The 21934-nt window shown below is 45.5% G+C and overlaps 1 protein-coding gene across 2 annotated transcripts in view; it reads right to left on the bottom strand.

Moving 5' to 3' along the window:
- Positions 1-6341: 6341 nt before the first annotated feature.
- B4GALT1 (beta-1,4-galactosyltransferase 1) overlaps positions 6342-21934 on the bottom strand; it is a 54966-nt gene continuing 39373 nt past the window's right edge. For both annotated transcript variants that reach the window (XM_077345469.1, XM_077345470.1), the window contains exons 3-6: positions 18015-18202; positions 16252-16374; positions 14283-14387; positions 6342-11777 (exon numbers count right to left, since the gene is read on the bottom strand). In XM_077345469.1, coding sequence (XP_077201584.1) covers positions 11642-11777; positions 14283-14387; positions 16252-16374; positions 18015-18202 — 552 coding nt within the window. In that variant the 3' untranslated portion in view covers positions 6342-11641. The remainder of the gene's footprint in view (positions 11778-14282; positions 14388-16251; positions 16375-18014; positions 18203-21934) is intronic.

The following is a 21934-nucleotide window of genomic DNA, read 5'->3' as shown; positions in this document are numbered from 1 at the left end:
CTCACCAGCAGGGGCAGCTCTCACGTAGCAGGGATCTGCAGCCTCCGAGCCTCAGAGGGAAGTGGAAGGAGGAGGGGGTGGTCAGCGATGGGGGACAGAAGGCGATTGGCTAGCTGCTGGACAGACAGGCAAGCTGGTTGGAGGAGGATACACTTAGGGGCGGGACAGCTGCCCTGAGCACTGAGTGGCACTTAAACCATGAGACGCACGCTCGTCCTCCAAGGCCACCAGAAATATTAAGTGGAACAGATTTCAGTAGCTGGCAAAGATACACCCCGAGAGTAGGGCACTTTGCAAAATATTTAGGCATTTGTTTCAAAGGGAAGTGACGGCTCAGCCCAAAATGAATGAGCTGGCAGTTCTAATTGTCACTTAATCAAACAAGCTGTGAAGTCACAAAGAGCAGAAACGTCCTAATAGATACAAGCCCCATCTATGTTCATCTGGATTATCACGTCATCTCCAGCATGTGAGGCTGCCCTTGAAGACAGTTCCAAAGCTGTAGAATGTGACTACACAGAGTGGTCAAAGGACCTCCAGCCAGCTACCCTGGCTGTTGACATTGTCCAGAGTCTAAACAGGATACTGTTTGAAAGGAAATTCACAACACCATATGTATGAACTAGGAACAAGAAGTGAATCCTCTTGGACCCAAGTGCAAAATTTAGGGGCTGACCTTAAGAAGCTACAAGTGTCCCATGAACCCAAAAATACTAAGCACAGGGGGTTACTGAAATGCAACATTTTGTGTGATGTGCACAATGCCTTTGCCAACAGGAGACATAAACTGGAGACATAAAGTATTCCTAACAATGGTCTCCATAGCAGATTGAGAACATATAACTTCCAGGAAAGGCAGGCCCAAACATCCTCTTGGCTATTGTCCTTTGATAAAATATAACATTTGGCATATGGAATTTCCTTCTTTATGCCTGGGAAAAAAGAGATGTCAAGGTCTCATAAATTGACATTAGCTCACCACGAGCTATGAGCATTCATTTTAACACCTTGGGATGGAACAGTCCTGCTCTGGCCTTCAAGCCCTGTTCCACCCTATCCCCCAAGTTTTCCAACATCAAGAGAGGCCTCTGTCTCTCTCTCTGGTAACCTGCTGTCATCACCTGACTTTTGTAGGAATTGCCCACTGGGAGAATCAGGAGTCCCAGTTTCCCTTCCAAGTTCTGAGGCCAGTGCCTGGTCACCAGAGAGACCGTTTACTGCCTTGTGCAACCCTAGAGGAAGAGCCACTTGACAACTGACGACCTTCTCCCTGACACGCTTTTAAAAACAGCGTTATCAGAGAACCACTACCAGGATCAAAAATGATAAAGAAAAAGGAAATGTTTACAAGCGTTATTTTAGCACAGCACCAGATTGAGCATGGGATTCCAAGAAATTGGTAAAATGAAATTCTTCTCTCTCGATACACGTCCTATCAGATGTTAAATATAGGACGGGCTCCTCAGCTTAGAATGTTATAGATCTCTGTAGTCTTAATAATTTTAGTCTTAATAATTTTAACAATGTAATTCGGGTATTTAAGGGGGGTTATTGTATTTTATTCTTTTATTGTGTAAACTGCTGTGAGCCCGAATAGGAATGGCGGTATATAAATCCAATTAATAAATAATTAAATAAAAATTTACTTGCAGCGGCCTGCGGGCCAGGGCATGGCAATGGCCACCTCCTCCAGACCTCAGTAAAGAGTTCTGTTTGCTTTGATGGAATCAGCATCCAAAGAGACCACCCTCCTTGCCTCCAGCAGTTGTATCTTCTCCTTTTCCCTTCCCACTGGCCTGGTCAGGCCTCATCAGATAAGTATATTCTGAAGTCTCCCTCGTCATATGGAGAGACTTGAGCGTCCTGTTGTTTCTAACTGGAGCTATTAGCATTTCTGAAGAGGAAGCTGAAGTGAGGCTAGAAACCCTTTGAACTGACTTTCTCCCTTCCTGCCTGTTCTCTGCCCAGGGAGAGAGCGTTTTCAAGCTCAATGTGAAAGTTTTGTTTGTTTCAGATCACCATAAGGTAAAAAAATGCATTTCTTCACACACCTACTAAAGCATTTGCCTTCCACCATTCCAGACCCTAACACAGCATCATGTAGTTCAGGGGTGGCAAAACTGTGGCTCTCTGGATATCTATGGACTATAATTCCCATGAGCATGCTGGCAGGGACTCATGGGAATTGTAGTCCATGAACATCTGGAGGGCCAAGGTTTTGGCAACACTGGGTGTGGGGTTTAGGATCTGGAGCAGCGGGATTTCAAATCTGCATTTGCTCACTGGCTGACTTTCAGCTATCACTCTAATTTTCTTGAAAAAGCTTTTTTTGTGCGTAGTGAGGATAACAGGAAGGACAACAAAATTGTAAGCCACTTGGACTCCTCGGTGGGGAGAAAAGTAAAATGTATATTGGAATATGCAAGATCTGTATTGTGCATGATTCAACATGAAGAATATTCTACAGCAGGGGTAGTCAACCTGTGGTCCTCTAAATGTCGTTGGACTACAATTCCCATGAGCCCCTGCCAGCAAACGCTGGCAGGGGCTCATGGGTATTGTAGTCCAGCGACATCTGGAGGACCACAGGTTGACTAACTCTGTCAGGGAACATTGGAAGAGATGCGTAATTATCATAATTAGATCAGGAACTTCCTGGCATTTTTCAAATAATCTCCTGCTGTGTCCTGTTTGGCTCGATTGGAGAGTTCCTGCTCCTTTTAGCAAGGAACACTTAGTCAGTTCTCTCTCTCTCCCCTCCCTCTCTACAAAGTTGTTTCAACTCTCAATAAAGCTATATATTCTTTAAGCAGCTGGTGCTCCGATCCTTTGCATATTTAAACTGCCAGCAATATACACATTTTAAATCTTGAAATATGATCCCAGGTTTTATTTTTTTAAGCTGTGCATATCAAGCCCAAGGTCACCCAACTGGCTGCATGTGGAGGAGTGGGGAATCAAACCCGGCTCGCCAGATTAGAAGCTCCTAAACACTACACCAAGCATGATAGTATATAATAAATTTTAAATCACTCTTTCCCCCATACTTCCACCTTTCCCCCAGTTCAAAAAACCATCAACCATCATTTCATTTTTGTTCATATCACATTGAAAGTCTATTAAAGGTTCCAAAATGGCTTACAAATTCAAATAGCTGTCTCTTCTTTAATTAAAGCAGTAAGTCCGTCCGTCCGTCCCTCCATCTATCCATCTAATTTTACATTTGTATGCTGCCCTCCTGAGGCTCACAGCAGTTCACAGGGAAACAAACCATGCATCACTTTGAAGCACAGAGAGCAAATCACCAAGATGCAACAATAGAAATAGTGACCAAACAGTAAATTTATTCCAAGAATAACATCACACATGATGATTCAGAATTAATATTTTTTTCCATTGATAACAAGGTTGCAGAGCCACAGGTATGAAACAGTCTGATACACACAAAAGAACAAAAAGCCAGGGGAAGACTTGTCCAAAACAGAGCACTGTGCTAACTAATGAGTGAAGGTTATTTGATAAAAACAAGATGCAATGTGAGGCTTGCACCTTGAAATAATTACTATGAATCTTGAAGATCATAGGCACCTGCGGTGATTTTAGAACAAGAAGAAGAGTTCGTTTTTATACCCCGCTTTTCACTACCCGAGGGTATCTTGATGTGGCTTCCAATCGCCTTCCCTTCCTCCCCCACGACGGACACCCTGTGAGGCAGGTGAGCTTGAAACTGCCCCAAGAGAACTGTGATTGGTCTGAGGTCCCCCAGCTGGCTGCCTGTGGAGGAGAGGGGAATCAAACCCAGTTCTCCAGATGAGGGGCTGCTGCTCTTAACCACAACACCCTGCTGGCTCTTCTCTTGCCCTCTCTCCACATTTAGGGGCCCCCTCACTTTCTTGTTTGACGATCTGAGAGCAGCACCCGCGTGGCTCCTTTCTCTACAAGCAGCTCCACAATCTTTCTTTACAAGCAACTCCTCTGCATGTTTCTTCTCAGCCCGTTCCTTCGAGTACCTTTCTACACTTGTTTCCTGTTTTGCCTCCTTAGTAACATCAGAAGTTCAAGGTTATGTGAGAAGTTCAAGGTTATATTGGGGCTCTTTTTCAAGCCACACTTGCTCCAAGAAGAGAAAGGCAGGCCCTAAAAAGCAGACGTGCCACACTGTTGCAGTTCAGCATCCATTTTGTGGGCCTTTCTCTTTCGTCTCCATCTTAGGAGCTGAAGCTAGCTCTTTCTTGATTGCCAGGAGACCCCCGGCTGCTGTACCTCTGAGAGAACACAGAATAGCTCACTGGGTATGGGATTCAACTTCCCGAGAATCTCAGCCTTTTTAAAAGCTAAGTTTCCAGTCCTTCTAGATTTTGAAAGTTACGTGGGGAAATGCCTCCCGAGATTTCAAAAGTCAGGGGGACAGACTAAATGAAATCCTCAGAGGTTAGGATTGTCTTTATTGCCCAGTGGAAAGCAACGTCGAAGTAACTGGCCTATTTGGCTCACTGTACATAATGTATATTGGCTGCAGAGTGTAGATCATCTTTCTACAGAGTTTGACTTGTTGGAGCGCAGAGTTCTAGCATGAAGTACATAAACCATTGCCTTGGTCCGTGGCCAGTTCACTCCCATTATTAATGGAGTGATTGTTGATTAAAAAATATTAATTGGACATGCACCAAGGGTTGATTCAGTTTCACACTTTATGCGCCCTTCCCCAAATTGCACATAGACAGCTGCACTCATAGGTGGGCAGTATGCTCCTAATAAGTACTGATCGCACAGACAAAAGCAGCCCCTTGCTATGTATGAGAAAGAATCAAAGCTCCTTGCTTAAAAGAAGAGAATGGATGGGGGTATTAGTATGTACCATCTTCAGATGTTGGTAACAAGAAGTAAAACTATACCAAGCATAGCCCTTGGCTTACTGATGGTCCTGTCCAGCACAGAAAAGGTCACAAATTAATACCACAGCAGGTCCTAATTTTAGCTCCAACAGCTAATCCTGTCTGAGAAACAACCATACCCCACGTTTCCCTGTGAGCATTTCACTTTTTAATAACAGTGCCTGAATAAAAATGTTCCTGAGTGAAAGAGAATCGGGTTTCATTCACTCCATAAAATTTCACAGTTAAACCAAAATGCATGTTAATCTTTATGAAGAAATCATGGAGGGGAGGCAATTAAAAGTACAAGCATAGAGACATTTTGAGTTTTGTCTTTAAGAAAAAGCTTATTATTTGTAATGCAGCAACTCTGAGACGTTTTATCTCATCCTGTTCTGTGGAAAATTCCTCTCCTCCTCTCTCACACGTCTATTTTAAGGCACGTTTAAAATTTATCTTTTGATGCTGAGGGCTAAGGCGCTCTCAAACAATCAAATGTGCTTTCTATGGCAATTTGACCTGGTCTTCACTCTCTCTCTCTCACACACACAAACAAAAGACAACGCTATTTATGAAGTGTAACATAAAGCTGTTTGTATAGTCCATATAATGTTACAAATATTGCAATGTTTGCAGATAATTTTATGCCTTACTTGGAATTAAAAGGACTCCATAAGAAGAGCCATCAATTTAAATTTCAAAAAGTGCTAATTTTGAGACATTGAGGCCTCCGGATTTGCAGAGTTAGAAGTTGTATTATGTCAGCGATAGATCAGCAGTAGAGTTTCTTCTGGTCTGTTTTACGTTTCAAATAGGGGCAATCGAGAAGTTCACCCATCAAGAGCATATATAAAATCTAAAGAAATCTAAAGAGGCTCCAATGTTGACACATTGAATGGGAGTGAGGTGGGATTTCTCACTGTTTGCCAAATCCCCCCCTTCCCCGATGATTGGGTAGTGTGCAGAGTGAAGCTCAAGTTCCTGACCAGCCTTTCTGGGGAGTCACTGATGGAGAGCCAATTATCCAGTAAGGCTCCAAAGTACAACTTAACCTCAGATGAAATATCATCTCTGGAACACATCTGATAAAATACTCTAGGTCAGTGTTGTTGCAAAGCACTGTGGACTCTACGTGGACCCTGAATACTTGAACCTCAAGTACATCCTACTGTTCTTGTGTATCAAAACATAGAAGTACACGAAGTCTGGTGAGGTGAATCAAAGTTGGGAGCTATAAAGGACATCACCTACTTTATGGATAACATCTTGAACTTGGGGACATTCAGATGTTTATTCAGGGATCTTAGGTCAAAAATGAGCCTCTTGCCTCCACATTTTTGTCAATGGTGAAATATCTAGATAGAAGCCCTTTGATTGTTCCTCAGGGATGAGCTTGGTAAATAGAGTGGAGACCTCCTAAGGTAGAAAGGGGGACTGGGCTGAAGGGAATTCAAGCAGAGGTAGTGATTTGAAATCCAAAAAATAATCTCTTTATTATGGACAACACAAAATCATCAACAGTAACTTTTCATCACTTATAAAAGAACTTGGATAACCCACCCAAAAACCTCTGATGGGAACCTAGTTAGTATTGGTCCCTAGGGGGTTTCTACCCTGGCTTGACCGTCAAATAGATTATTTCCGCTCTTGCATTGAGTGAAAGGGTGAGGAGCATAACCGGCAATATCTCAGTATGACAAGGCCAAAGATCTGCTCCATGCTTTTCAGCATTGAACTGTTTCCCTAATTTTTGTTCCTCAGCAATGTCCATATTAGCCACCTTCTGCTTATCAACAGGCAGCAGCTTGAGGAACTGTGACATCTTTTCCCATTGTAGCATTTAATAGTGACCCATGACCACTGTGAAATTAGACACCTTCAGACCCATAGCCTTGGAGGAGGAGATCTTCCTTCCCAACAGATCAGTCTTCTGCTGTCTTTATTGAGGGGAATCATGATGGCGGAAACCCCTGGCAGAGTGCTATTAGTGCTGGTGGTCCTTTCTGGGTCCTGTAGATGATTTTACAGGTTGCCGTGGGTATGGAACATGTGCTCACTGTGTCCGCTGTGGTGGCATCCTGAATGGAAATGGGCCCCATCGATTTTGCTGAAATGTTCACTAATTTGGTGGCTGTGCTTCTGGTTGCCATGGAAGGCAGCTTGAAAACCTCATCTTCCAAGGAATCTGGGATCCTTGATAACCTTTCGAGTGATGGGGCTGTCTTTCGACACCAAATGAGTTGACATCGAGCCCCACTGGAGAATTGTGGCACTGGGCGGGGAGGACTTTGATTTGAAGATTGTTAATATCAGTGCTTAGGAGGATTGATGACCTCCAGTGGGTGGGCTATGAGTCCATGCTGATGAAGATAATGGATTCCAAGGGGAGCTTGAACTTGATGGCAATCCAGGAGGACTGTGGCATGCTTGGCTTTCTTTTTAGTCCTTTTAAAAAGCTGACACTGATCTTGGGGTGGAAACTTGAGTTTGCAGCTCTGATAACTAGGGTATTGGTGTCAAAGTCACCAAATAGGTTCTTTCACCTTTATCTTTTTAGGCATCTTTTTTTTTTAACCGCAGAGATACGGGTGCCCTGAGCTTTCTCCCAAAGTGCAGCTTTAAGTCTTGCCAGTCTCCCCACACATGCATTAGGAGTAAAGCATCTACAAGCTGGGCATGTGGCTGCACTGTGGCCCTCTCAGAGACATAGGAGGCATGAGGAATGATCACCATCATTTTGGGCCATTTTTGCTCCGCATTCCCTGCACTTCTTAAATAGAAAAGCACCAATGATCGGTGCATGGCCAAGTTTTGTTTATTTCCTGTTTAAATCTTGATACCATGGTATTTCACGAATATAATCCAGAAGAAATTATTCAGAAAAAAGTGTTTCCAACAAGCAACGCTACACAAATATTTCCACCAAACAATGCTGGACAAGGTTCCGGTATCCCCTTGTTTCACCAGAGGTTTGCTCAACCATAAAACCTCTAGACAATATAAAGCTTTGAAAGGGAACCAAGCTTAATTCGGCTGTCATTTGATTATTTCTTGCTAAGGCGACCAAATGGAGGTCCTTCTGCCAATGGTGGACCTGTCCCTCCGAATCTTAAATAACGCCATCCTACGTCTTTACTGTTCTCCATGGAAAAGCCTCGTCTTCTTCCTGAAGCCCCATGAAGCAGCAGCTTAGAAACACATCCTCTCCTCACGGTAGCAAGAGGAGGAGAACTCAGGGGAGGAGTGCTCATCCTACCTCGGTCATGTGACCCTTAGGGTGGAAAAAGAGATCTCCGTAGAATGAGCACTCCAGAGCCAAAGCTTCTTCAGAAGAGCTGGAAAGATTTCCTCTGTGGCTGACCTGCCATCATGCAGTCCCATGTTTGACCACCGAGTGCCTTCCCTCAGTTTATCCAGATCAATTGTAGGTGCTTTCCTTTGGCACAGATTCCTGGAGAACTACAATGGAAAAGGCTAGATGCTTTGGGGAAAGAGCTGGGGGCAGAAGAACCTTGCAGCCTTTTAAAATAAGATTTGGTGAGTGGAATTAAGGCGAGATCTTTCGGATGGTGCAACCTGAGGTGAAATTTGTGGGGAACACGGCAACCGTGTTCCTCTAAGGCACTTTCTGGAGGGGACGTAGCTTGTACTGCTACAGTAAGGGGGGCCTGAGAGAGCTGTGATTGACACCTCTATCTCTTCTCCTTCATGTATTTTATAAGTGCGGACTGGCAAACGGCTTGCTACAGACAGGGCTGAAATAGGGGATTGCCAGTCTTTTGAAAGGGAGACTATTGGAAGCCCACTGGAAAACAAAATACAAGAACTTTTTTTTTAAAATAAGAATTTAAGAACCAAAGAAGAATTTTGAGGCTTCTAAGCCGATCATATAACAACATTGCAACTTTTCTCCAGGAAGAAGTCTGGGGAAACTGGGAGAACAGGCCATGCAAACAGTCCCTGGTTTCAAAGATTCTAATTCTGATTAAAAAGGAACAACTAAAACAGTTAATACCTGGATATGCTGGCTCAATCTCCACAGACATAAGAAAAGGCATCTTTGTGTTACCCTTTTAAGCGACTGCTAAGCAAAAGAATGTATAACCACAGGGGTGGTTTCTGCAGAAGACAAGGCATAAACCACCCATTTCGGTCGGGTTTCAACATTATTTGGTTTGCACTTTACACTGACAGGTGTTGTTGTATGGTGCAATAAATACACACTTCCCCCCACCCATAATATCTTGTTTAACACAGAACAAAAAACGACAACAACGAATTCAAGTTTTACAGAAACACACGGCAAGAAAAACATTTTTCTCTTTGACGTTGACACAATATTTAGGCTTAAATGGTAGCAAAACATACCTGAAGAAAACACAAAGATGGGCCACGGTTTGTGCCCACAGTTGCTTGCTATTTGCTGTCCCTCGGCAAGAGGAGGTAACAACACAGAGCAAAAGGCAACTTGACGTTCAGACTTAAAAGGGATTGGGAAATATTACCATCCTTGTGCTAGGCAGAATATTTATGCAGCTCAGGGACAGAAACTAAAAGGGCTTCACTGAGCAACTGCGTAACTCTTGACCTCAGTGGTGGAATGCATTGCTACTCATTGGTTTACCTGCTCGACTATAAACCACAGAGGGGAACCAAAGGGAATGAAAAGGAGGTGGATTCGAATCCTCCCTACTCTCTGCTTCCATCCAAGGTTTCCTGGCGTGCTTGCAAAATGCACCCCAATGCACCCCGAACCTTGAAGCTATCTCGTTTATTTGTACCCTGCAACCTTGCCCCGTAGGTCAGTTCCACGCGAGCACCACTGGCTACAAATGGAACAGTATGGCGTCGGCATGTGAAATCTTTGGCCAACTTTGTACCTGCTAGTCTTAGAGACCGTGTCGATGCACTTCTTCTTGCACGGTAAGAAAGTCCAAACTGGGAATGCCATGAAGCTTTTGGGCAGATGACCACGGCTGCAGACGACCATTACAGTCCTGAACACGGCTGACCCAGTGGCTTGTCAATCATTTCCACAAGGGGACCGCCTTGAAGACGGGCAGAATCCTTCCTCTGCTACAAGAGCAAAGCTACAATTGATAGTTGTTCACACAGCAGGTCGCTCTGCTCTGCTTTTAGGGAACATCCAAGAACTCCCTTCTACAAATGGCAGGAGTGGGAACCGCAGCCAAGTTGACAGCTTTTTCCCTTCTAAAAAACATTGTTCCGCTGAAGGAGGAATCATGAGGATGACAGGAGGAAATGTCGGTACTTCAAGTCTTGTCTGCAGGAATGGCTTTTGGAAGGAACCATCCATGTTCTAAACCAGGAGTGGCCAAACTCTGACTCTCCAGATCTCCATGGACTACAATTACCATGAGACCCTGTAGACACCATGCAGGCAGGTGCTCATGGTGACTGTAGTCCATGGATATCTGGAGAGCCACCACTTGGCTGCTCGTGTCCCAAACAAACAAGAGTCAAACTACTTGCTGTGATGTAACATAATGCATGACCCAATCAGAAGTGATGCAGGTCACCCCTGTTAATGTGTGACTATCACCGTGGAAGTTAATTTTTTCACTATAACATTCATTTTTCAGCAAAGAGGCCTTTTTGTGTGTGTGTGTACATGCGTGCATTTATATATACACACATGCGCACACACATCTATCAAAGTACGTAAACTCAACACAACAGTAGCAGCATTCTCCAGTCCTTCAAACTGTAACTAAAGCACTGACATTTTCCTAAATCTTAACCCAGTTTTAAAATTTTAATGGCAAGGGGGGAGTGGAACGAGCTGGGCCTAAGATGATGGAAAACACGATCAAGATTTTCACATTATCTTTCTTAACCAGATATTACTTGCTGTTGGCCTGAATTAGAGCAAAACCAATACAGGGATGAGGGTTTCATGAAGCACATTTCTTTCTGCTCATGAGCTGCCTCAGAAGCGCTATAGCCATTTCAAACAGTGATGCTTCTCCTGCCCTTCCCTTTTTCACTCTGCAATCCTCTGTGGAGTTTTTTTTTTAACATTCCAAGTTAAGTGCTATAGCTCTAAACCAGGGATGGTCGGAACTGCGGCTCTCCAGATGTCCATGGACTACAATTCCCATAAGCCTCGGCCAGCATGGCCATTTGGCAAGGACTTATGGGAATTGGAGTTCGACATCTAGCGAGCCAGTTTGGCCACCCCTCCCACAGCACTTCGGCGCTATAGCAGCAACACTGAGATGCCGCCAGTTAGCACTTAAGTGCTTGACTTTGAATGTTTAAAAAAATGTCCACAGAAGATCGTGATGTGAAAAAGGGCGGGGGGGGGGGGGAAACAGCACTGTAAGAAGCATCAATTTTTCCCAGCTGTGGGCAACAATGGAGAGTATGGTAGCGCATAGGCATGGGGACAAACCCCACCTGGAAGGTCTCCCATGCAAGCTGTAGCAAAATGAATGGGAAGTTCACCTAAGAATAGTCCCCATTAATTTCAGCACACTGTGCCTGTCTTTTCCCCAGTTCCCTCAAAAATGACTTAATTTCAAACTTTTATGTACAGTTTCTAAATTTATAAAGGAGAAAATAGACAGAAAGTTGTATATGCAACAAAATGGAGGGATTAAAAATCTTGCTTGTCCAGCAAACATAAAACACCTCGGAAGGGCATCTTTTCTGATGTCCATCGTAATAAAAAGGGGACGCGTAAAACCGACAGGACGAATTGTTCCTGGTTATGTTTTCCAAGTCTTCTGTGACTTCTCTCTGTACTAGCTTTTTGGCGATCCAACATCCACTGTGATTTTGGTATACAAAGGCAAATGTTCAGTTTTTAAGACCGTGTAGGACAGACTGTTTAAGCCATCCAAACTCATTGTCTCCCTTGTGTGAGCAATTTGGTTAAACCTGTGGGCAGAAAAGAGATTTTCAGTGCTGGGAAATCAACTAGCAACCACTCTGCTCAGTCTCTCCCCTCCACACACTCCGCCAAGAATAAAAACAAATGTTTTATATACTCCCATGTTCAAATTTGGACACAAAATGTTAGGGACTCCCGCAGAAGACCAACCTGGAATCTATGGGATGATACTGCGACAGAATCCATCAGTTTAAACATGGAACATAAACATTCAAGTGTTCCAGATTTATTTGTTTATTGACTTCATTTGTATGGAGGCCCAAAGCGCTCCATGGCTCCATTTTGTCCTCACAACAACCCTGTGAAGTAGATTAGGCTAAGAGAATGTGACTGGCCCAAAGTCACCCAGTGAGCAACGATGGGCCTGGAGGGGGTGGAAAGGGAAGGGCCCCAGGTGGGTGCACATAGGTATGCTTCCCAACCATATTCTGCACAATCGCACCACTTCTGGGGTTTCTCAATGCCTGATAAATATTTCAGGGGTTTCTCAATGTTAAAAAATTGGAGAAAAAACATGTGTATGTAAAGAAAGTGCTTTCAAATCACAGTGGATTTATGGCACCCCTTAAGGCTTTTCAAGGCAAGAGATGCTCAAAGGTGGTTTTCCGTGGCCCGCCTCTACAGAACTGGCACCCCTGGACTTCTCTGGTGGTCTCCCATCTAAATGCTAAGCAGAACTGACCCTGCTGAGTTTCCGAGCTCCGACGAGGTCAGGCTATCCTGGGCCACCCAACTCAGGGCACATGTGTTATATATGATGGAACCCCTCATCGTTAGATTGGCACACAGTGCCCAACGACCCGTGGTCTCCTCTACCAGTCTAGGCTTATGTCAAAGCCAGAGTCTCTAGTTAGCCAGGATTAGGGTCTGGCCCGACTCCATTTTCACTGGTCTGACCTGATAGCTGTGACCCTTGTGCTCTGAATTCATTCTTCCCCCAGTCCATAATCCAGTAGCCAGCAGAGTCCCTTGCACCTGAGAGGTCTTGCCCAACTTCTTTGTCTTCACGCCTGTTGCTCAACCTAAGCCATTCCGCCAGGAGGGAATTTCCCTCCACCCAGCTAGCTAGTCTCTTGAGACACCTGGAAATGTCCCATTGTACCTTTCTTCAGCGCCATCAAGGCCCACCCGCACCTGTCACCTGAGACATTTGCACCCATTTTACTCACTGACTCAGCCCCAGGACAGCCACCCAGTGAACGTGCAATCTCTAGCACACACCACCCTCGATCAGGGTATAAAAGCCCCTGTTCCGGCAAGCCACTTTGCCAACTCTGGAACCTTGGATCCTGACAGTTAGAGGGGTCCTTCAGTGGAACAGGCTTTCTCGGGAGGTGGTGGGTTTTCCTTCTTTGGAAGTTTTAAAGCAGAGGCTAGAATCATCTGACAGAAATGCTGATTTCATGAACTTAGGCAGATTGTGAGTGGGTGGGCCAGGAAGGAGGGGATGTGCTGGTATTTGTCTCGTGGCCTTTCCTTGCATATCCAGGGAATTGCTGATCGCCACTGTGGGATGGTAGGTGAATTTCCTCCAGGCCAGACTGGATCCTGGAGATTTTTGTTGGGGGGCATCAGTTGGTCATGAAATTGGGGTCACTGTGGGTGGGCAGGCAGTTGTGAGTTCCTGCATTGTGCATGGGATTGGACTAGATGACTCTGGAGGACCCTTCCAACAATTTTATGGTCCAGAGCCTGACATGTTGCTAGACTTCGTGTTGTCACTGTCTCTGCCTCTTCAGGAACTAATAATTATCCTTCCATTGTCTCTCTATCCCAGACTCTTTTCCTTTCATTCCTTTATTTCCTCATCTGTTAGATTGATAGTGTAATTGTTATATGTTTGTCTATGTTAAATAAAGACTGTTTGTTTAATCCTTGTATATCTGTTGTCTGCCTCGAGTTCACAGGATGCAATTACAAGAAGAGTTGGTTCTTATATGGTGCTTTTCTCTACCCGAAGGAGTCTCAAAGTGGCTTACAGTCGTCTTCCCTTTCCTCTCCCCACAACAGACACCCTGTGGGGTGGGTGAGGATGAGAGAGCCCTGATATTCCTGCTCGGTCAGAACAGCTTTATCAGTGCTGTGGCAAGTCCAAGGCCACCCAGCTGGCTGCATGTGGGGGAGTGCAGATTCAAACCCAGCTTGCCAGAATGGAAGTCCGCATTCCTAACCACTACACCAAGCTGGCTCTCAATTACCTGGTATACATAGGCATTTGGATCTTTTAAAGTTACCTGACCTCTCGCAAGCCATTCCCCAAACTTGGCACATGTCCTCCTGACACAACCAATTCAGGTAACACATGGTAGAGTGCAATGTTAAAATCGAAAATGAAAGGGCAGCTCAGTGCGTTGCTGACATGTTCTGTACTTGTATTTGGATAAAAGGTTTCTTTTGCAGTCAGATGTGTTTCAGGAAGGGAAAGCAAACAGAGCAGAAAGAGAATATGGCTCTCTGGAAATGGCTGTGCACCTGTAGTCAGGAGAGCTTACCTCTGTGGGTTGGGCTCATTTTTGTTGTCTCTTGAGTGGTGAATCATCCTGCATTTCCCAATGGTAGCATCTGGGCGAGAGATCCTCATGCTTTTGAGAATCAGTCTGCAAACACAAAACAGATTGAGAGGCTGCTGCGTCTCGAGCCGCACACTATTTTAAATAGCGTCATTCTCCTTTCAGGCGGAAATATAAATATACACTGTTTTTTTTGCCAGACCGAAGTCCTGATTGTAACAAAACAAAACTGGAGGGAGGTTAGTTTTCAGGTGGGTAGCCGTGTTGGTCTTAAGAAGCAGAACAAAGTTGGAGTCCAGGGGCACCTTGAAGACCAACAAAGTTTTATTCAAGGCATGTGCTTTAGTGCGCAGGCACACTTCCTCCGATGACTTGGTGAATTCGGGAGGAGCATCTTCCTGCCCATGCTTCACGCCAACAGATCTAAAGAGGTGTTCTGCCTCTGATACTCGAGGGAGTAGACACTGCTAATCACTAATAGCCATTGTGACTAGTAGTCATGAATAGCCCCATCCTGTGTGTATACACACACTACACACCGGAATCGTTACTGTCTTACATGCAACTCTACATACCAACCTTCTGAGTACATAAAACCTTGCCTTCAAAACCATTTCCCTCATTGCAAAAGTGAAAATATTTTAAAGCAGGCTTTGTTTAATGTACCGTTCCTTTCAAAATGTTGTTGGGGGGGAGGGGGGGGGAGGAAGAGAAGACAACCCCCCTGCCCCTGGGCCTGAATTTTCCTGGGTTTTCCTCTCCAGGCTTTTGCAGCTTTCCTAGCAAGCGCTGAGAAAACAAGTTTTTCCAGGAACATTAAGGACAACATCCTGCTGCCAAAGGTCTGACCCTGACGGTGGGAAACTGGACTCTTGTTTGGACTCCAACTCCAAGAGCGGCAGCTGAAGAGACAACAAAAACAGTGACCCCGCGCAAGGCAGAGCATCGGGCTCAAGGCCTGGATCTTCAGCCAGCTTGGTCTGAGTGAGAGCCAGCAAGAAAAGGGAGACCGTACATAGGCAACAATCCAGGTCCCTTCTGGACCCAAGCCACAGAAGACTAAAATTTGCAGTTTAGATTGCTGCTGAAATGACTGGCTGGTTGAGCTCTTCGTAATTGTTGCAAAAGGAAGCACAGGGGCCAAAATGGCAGCTGTGCTGGTCCAGGTTAGGCCATCCCTTTGTATACAAGGGAATTCTGCCTAGGTTAGGGACAGCATGTTGTGGCAGCCACAAGTCCAACCTGTGAGTGCAGACGTCACTTTAGAAGGTAGCCGTTTAAAAATACTGCCACGAGGCTGAGCTGCAGCAGCCCCAAGCAATCTGTCCCCTTAATATCCTTTTCCAGTGCCAAAATGGCCAGGAGGAGCTGTTCTGGCAATTGAAGAGGCATGTGGGAGACAAAGATCACCCTGCGTGTCTGCCTGCAGGCTCACGGCACTTTTTAGACAACTACGTTTCCCTTTAAAACCGGGGCCCTGATGGAGCTAGCACAGTTCTGCAGGGCCTGCAAAACGGAGCTCTTCTGCCAGGCTTTTAGCGGAGGCCAGCCAAATCAACAACATCCACCAAGCCCCCCCAAGCCCCCTCCCCACAAACTGACCGACCGATGGGATCATTGTGTCCAGTTACACCAGTGCTGTCGTTGTTTATTCAACGCTGTTGCTGAATTGCATTACAGGGGTTTCTCAATGGTAAACAAATTGAGAAAGGCTGGCCTAGAGGGATGCAAGGAGGCTAAGGTAGATGGCTACCGTAACAGGAAGGAGAGTCCCAGATGGATGGGAAGCAGATGACAGGATTCTCTGAATGCTTCATGGAAGACAACTTCAAGGCAATTGGCTTACAGGACAAGAAGTGCTAGAAAAGTATTGCATCCAAATGGCACGTCCGGCTTTCGGCTGGAAAAACAAGCTCCGCTAAGCAGCAAACGCAGGTCAGAAAAGTCTTACCTGTTATAAATGTCATCGTCTTCACCTCCCCAACCCCAATAGTTATTGGGAAACCCGTTGATCTTTTCAAACTGCTCCTTGCTCAAGGCAGACACACCTCCAAAATACTGATTATAAGGTAAGCTGGAAGAGAGACAGGGAGGCCATTCAGAAGGTCAAGAGGAGTGAACCACTAGCAACAAGCAGTGAACTAAAGTAATGCAAACAAACATGACATCAGGAATTTCAAGAGATGCCCAATAACACCCCTCTGCCTGCCGTGAAACTCTGATCATTTTCAGTCAGCCACAATGCCTTTTAGCGCTGAAACTATTCTGAAAGAGGAAGTGGAAATGCAGGGGTGTACTTGATGTGGGACATCACACCCCTTGTCTACCCCTTGAGGCTGCGGTACCAATGCAACTTGATTTACCCACACAGCTTTTAGACAGCTTTCAATCGAGCGGAGTTCATGGTCACACCCAGAAATCAAGCATGTTGCAGGATGTTAGAGGCAAGGAGTGTGAAACCCCTCCCGTACAGCTGCAATGCTGTTTTTCTTTTTTTGGGGGGGTCTTATCAATGTAGAGCAAGGGTGGCCAAACTGTGGCTCTCCAGATGTCCCTGCCTCATGCTGGCAGGGGCTCATGATAATCGTAGTCCATGGGCATCTGCAGAACCATAGTTTGGCTGCCCCTGATGTAGAAGAACAGCGATTCAGGTGTTTCAGAGAAACTAATTCCACCAGAGAGTTTCACCCAAAAAATAGAGCATCACTGACATGCCCATGTCACTTCAGGGTGATGTAGCAACAACACATTTATTTACTGTTTCTTCCCTCCCTGCTCCTGGTAAGTCCCCTATCCCTGCCTGCTGGTCTGCCGGATCTGGCAACCCCACCCATTACTGCGGAAGAAAGTCACAGGCTCAGTTCCTGACATCTTCAGTGAAAAGGATCAGATAGTAGATTAAGGTGAAAGACTCCTAACTGGGAACCTCTGCCAGTCAGAGTAGACCAGCCTTTCTCAATTTTTACCATTGAGAAACCCCCTGAATCACGCTTCAAGCTTCGAGAAATCCCAGAAGTGGTGGATCATACAGAATATGGTTAGGAAACAAAGCTGTGTACATGCCCACCTGGGGTCCCTCCTCTTCCCACTCCCTCCATGCCCATCATTGGCCATTTGGGGAGGGGTCGGTGGGTCACCATGACCACATCTGATCATTTCACCCAAGAAATGTTTCACAAATTCCCACCCATTCAAGAACCCATCTAGGCTCGTCAGGAAACCCTAGGGTTTCATGAAATCCTGGTTGAGAAATCCCGGAGTAGACAATAATGACCACAGAGGGATTATAGATTTGTCTCAAGCGACATAATATGATCACCTTTCTAATCAACTGTAGAAAGAAAAAGCCCATTGACCAATTCCTCCCTGCCAAATCAGAAGGGCTCTCCTCTCTCCAACCATTTTTCTGCAGCCTTTGATACAGTTTCCCGTTCTCTTCTGACTACCTCCTGCCATACCCTAAATTTCAATGATTCTGTCTTCAGCAGTCTCTTAGTTGGTGTTTCCACAGGCAGAAGCGATTCCTCTGGTGCTCTTCTCTCTGAAATCCTTGCTGTACCCCCTTCTTTCTGTGCCCCCACTCTACCTGACTTCTTCCTACACACCTTGCTGGGGAGACCCATCTGAGCAAGGCCCCCCATTATTAATCCAACGTTCATGTCAACAAATACCCTTGACCGTGTGTCAAATAAACATTACCGACCGATCTCTTACCGAAATCCAAACTTGTCCATGGACACGGAGAGGTGTCTGGGCTGGTCATAACACTTGTAGGTATTCCTGTCATCCATAGGGATGAGATCGACATCGCTAAACACAAAGCAGTTGTAATCGTATTCTTTCAAAGCTTCTTTGAAGCCGACGTTCAGAAGTTTGGCGCGATTGAATGTTTCTTCTCCTCCCTGACGCGAGAAAAAGAAGAGCGATTCAGCACCTAAAGTGGAACCCATCTGACATTTTGCTCATCCACTGAAGCCCCAAGCCTTCACAGGCAGCAATGCGAGCATGTAAAGAGGACGTTTGTTTTGCTGTCTGGCATAAGCCAAATATCGCTGTTTTTGCTTTCCTCACAGGCCTTCAGTTGGACACTTACATAGACTGGAACACGGGACGGGGTGGGGATTAAAGTTGCCAACTCCTGGAGATTTGGGGGAGGACAGAGACTTTAATGGGGGATGGCCTGGCCCAGCTTTTTGAAACATGGGGCAGGCGCCACATGGTGCTCTGAAGAGACACAGGTGGCCTATTAAGGAGCCCTGTGTGGCTTCTGAGACACTGACCATCAGTCCCCTAGAATCAGTGCCCTAGAATAATACAGGAACATTCATTTCAAGTCAGATTTGGTAAATCAACCGGTCTCTCCCTAATCTGTCAGCTAACTGGGGGTGATTTTTCCCAAAAGTGTCAAAGAAAGAAAGGGAAGAAAAATAGCACGACACGGGAGGGTTGCACCTGCCGTACATTTGGTAGTGCAAGGACACGTAAGGATTCCTGCCTCCAGGTGGGACCTGGGGATCAGTGGAATGACAGCTCATCTCCATAGGATGGAGACCAGTTGAGCAAGTGTATGCTTTGGCGGGTGGACCCCATGGCACCATACCCCGGCAGAGTCTCTGTCCTTCCCAGGCTCCTCCAACAAATCTCCAGGAGCTGCTAGCTTTTCTGCCCTGCAGGCCTCATGCCAGGGACAGAAGCAAAGGGCCAAGCCCTTCCACGGCAACCCCTACATACGCCCTTCTCTACAGCCACTCATATATTTATTATTATATATTATTGTGCAGGGGTTCTTGGTGGAGTAGTGCACAGGACATGCATCTTTCGGCTGATGGTAAAGGCAAATGTGGCTTTTCGCGACCCACTGTGCTCATTCGTAAATATTGAGGCTTGAAAGCCAGCATGGTGTAGTGATTAAGAGCAGCAGACTCTAAGGTGAACCAACCAAGTTTGACTCCCTGCTTCTCCACATACAGCTAGCCGGGTGACCTTGAGCTAGTCACAGTTCTCTTAGAGCTGTTCTCAGAGAGGAGTTTTCCTAGGGCTCTCTCAGCCCCCTCTACCTCACAGGGTGTCTGTTGTGAGGAGAGGAAGGGAAAGGTGTCTGCAAGCCCCTTTGGGACTCCCTCAGGTAGTGAAAAGCAGAGTATTAAAAACCCAGCTCTTCTATTTCATTCCTGCATGCTGCTCCAAATATATATAATTTTTTTACAATACTATGTTTGCATTCTATGAAACTTTTTGTTGCTCCATATAGACCAAATTTTTAATCAAGACCTCTTCCCCCCCGGTCAATGGTGTTCCACTTTACCAATGTTAAAATCTGGTCACCTTATCATTATATCTTCTCTTAAGGAACTACATGGCCCTTTCAAAAGATCTGAGCCACAATGCAGCAGAAAGCTTGCTGGTGCACCAATTGTCCTATGCCACATGCTATAAACATATGCAACAAGACACTATTGTTGCAAGGTTTCCTGTATTATCCTTACACGAGGTGACGGCTCCTTTAGACCTCTCAGCTTCCTGAACATTTCAGTATGTGCAAAGCAGGTGGGGATTCAGATCCCACACCCACCCCGCGTCAAGTAGATCAGATACTTGAAAATTAGCTGAGTCACAGGACACCCAATGAGTGTTAAAATACCACCACTACCAATAATTCAAGTAAGTAGACAAATTTCTAGCCAGATATATGATTTACAGAGTGAGCTACTAGCTCTAGACTGAACCTTCTCTGTCCTGGGAACACAGTAATTGAACCAGAGTCCAGAAGCACCTTTAAGACCAACAAAGATTTATTCAGGGCGTGAGCTTTCGAGTGCAAGCACTCTTCCTCAGACTATGAACTCCTTACATGACGAGGAGAGCTTGCACTCAAAAGCTCACGCCCTGAATAAATCTTTGTTGGTCTTAAAGGTACTACTGGATTCTGATTTTATTGTGCTATTTCAGACCAACACGGCTACCCATTTGAATCTACAGTAATTGAAGATATTCGGACCAGTGGTTCTGGATTCCTGGCTTTATCCATGTTGAGAAGAAGAGTTGGTTTTTATACCCTGCTTTTTCACCACCTGGAGGCATTTCAAAGCAGCTTACAATCACCTTCCTTTCCTCTCCCCACTACACACACCCTGTTAAGGTGGGGCTGAGAGAGTCCTGACAGAACTGCTCTGTGAGAACAGCACTACAATGACTGTGACGAGCCTAAGGTCCCCCAGCCGGCTGCATGTGGAGGAATGGTTGAAACCCATCTCTCCAGATTAGAGGCCACTGCTTTTAACCACTACACCAAGCTAGCTCTCTTATTGTATTAAAAGTGTAAAGGGGAAAATAATGGCACACATGGTGGCACAGTCAAAGGATTAGTTTGCCATGGGTGAAGTTTAGCTCAAGTACACAACCTACCCGTACACCTAACATTTTGGGTAGGGGAAATAATCCCGCTGCCTGTGGTTGCTTGACAAAAAAGTATAGCTTAACATGGGCCTGCAGAATGGTTGTTTCTGAACAGCCCGACATGTCCCCCAGCAGCCCTGCAAAAGCAACCAACTAGTCCACTACCATCACAGCATCTAATATATCATTAGAAGAGAGGCAGGTTACCTCCTGTTTTTCGTTCTGAGCAGACAGATGGCTACTCTATTCCTTCCTTGGCTGGGATCAGATAAGGATATAAATGACACCGTAAAGCCATCATTCAGGTCGATAGTTAACTCTAGCTCACAGGTAATTAGTACTGAAAATGCCAGGTGGGAACCGAGAAGGAAGTTCTGTCCTCATTTATGCAGTAATTATTTTATGGTGCTGAAAGTCTTAAGAGAAATTCCTCTGTGCAAAGAGTATACCAGACTCTTTTATCCTGCAAGTCTAGGCTGCAGTTGCAACAGCCTGTTATTCTGTCTGCACACATCCAAATGATTTTTTTTAAAAAGCTAGATGGACACTCCAGAAAAAAAAATACTAAACATGCAGAACTGGCCGAAGAATTCAGAAATATTGAGGCATCTTGACTGCAAGCTCACAGTAGAACTTACATGTTATAGCTCCATTGTTCTTTTTAGGGACTTTCACTGCAGCTATAAAGAGTTACCCCCTTCTAAGACCACTGGTATCAACGGGCTTGAAAGGGCATAACTGCTGAGGCTGTTTCTCTTTCTTCCATACAATCCAAATGCTTAGGCTGCAATCTGAACGGCCAGGCAGGAGGGGGCTGCAGCTCCAGGGGCTTCTTAGCCCTTTCCTCTTGCCCCGCTTCCCACTGAAAATCACCCTTGCACTGCTTTTACTGCCCCCACACCATGGTTGGGAAAGAGATCCCACTTGCACCTTCCCCCAGTTTCTGCAGCTGGATAGGAAAAGGAAGGAAGGAAGGAAGGAAGGAAGGAAGGAAGGAAGGAAGGAAGGAAGGAAGGAAGGAAGGAAGGGAGAGAGAAAGAGAGAGAGAGAGAGAGAGAGAGGGAAAGAGAGAGGGAAGGAAGGGAGAGAGAAAGAGAGGGAAAAAGAAGGAAGGAAGGAAGGAAGGAAGGAAGGAAGGAAGGAAGGAAGGAAGGAAGGAAGGAAGGAAGGAAGGAAGGAAGGAAGGAAGGAAGGGTGGGAGCCACAGAAGTAGCCCTGGAGTCAATTTCTTGGTTGCA

The sequence above is a fragment of the Paroedura picta genome, chromosome 7 (assembly GCF_049243985.1).
Source record: "Paroedura picta isolate Pp20150507F chromosome 7, Ppicta_v3.0, whole genome shotgun sequence".
Lineage (NCBI taxonomy): Eukaryota > Metazoa > Chordata > Lepidosauria > Squamata > Gekkonidae > Paroedura > Paroedura picta.
The sequence above is the reverse complement of the archived record's forward strand: the minus strand, read 5'-3'. Positions and strand labels throughout refer to the sequence as shown.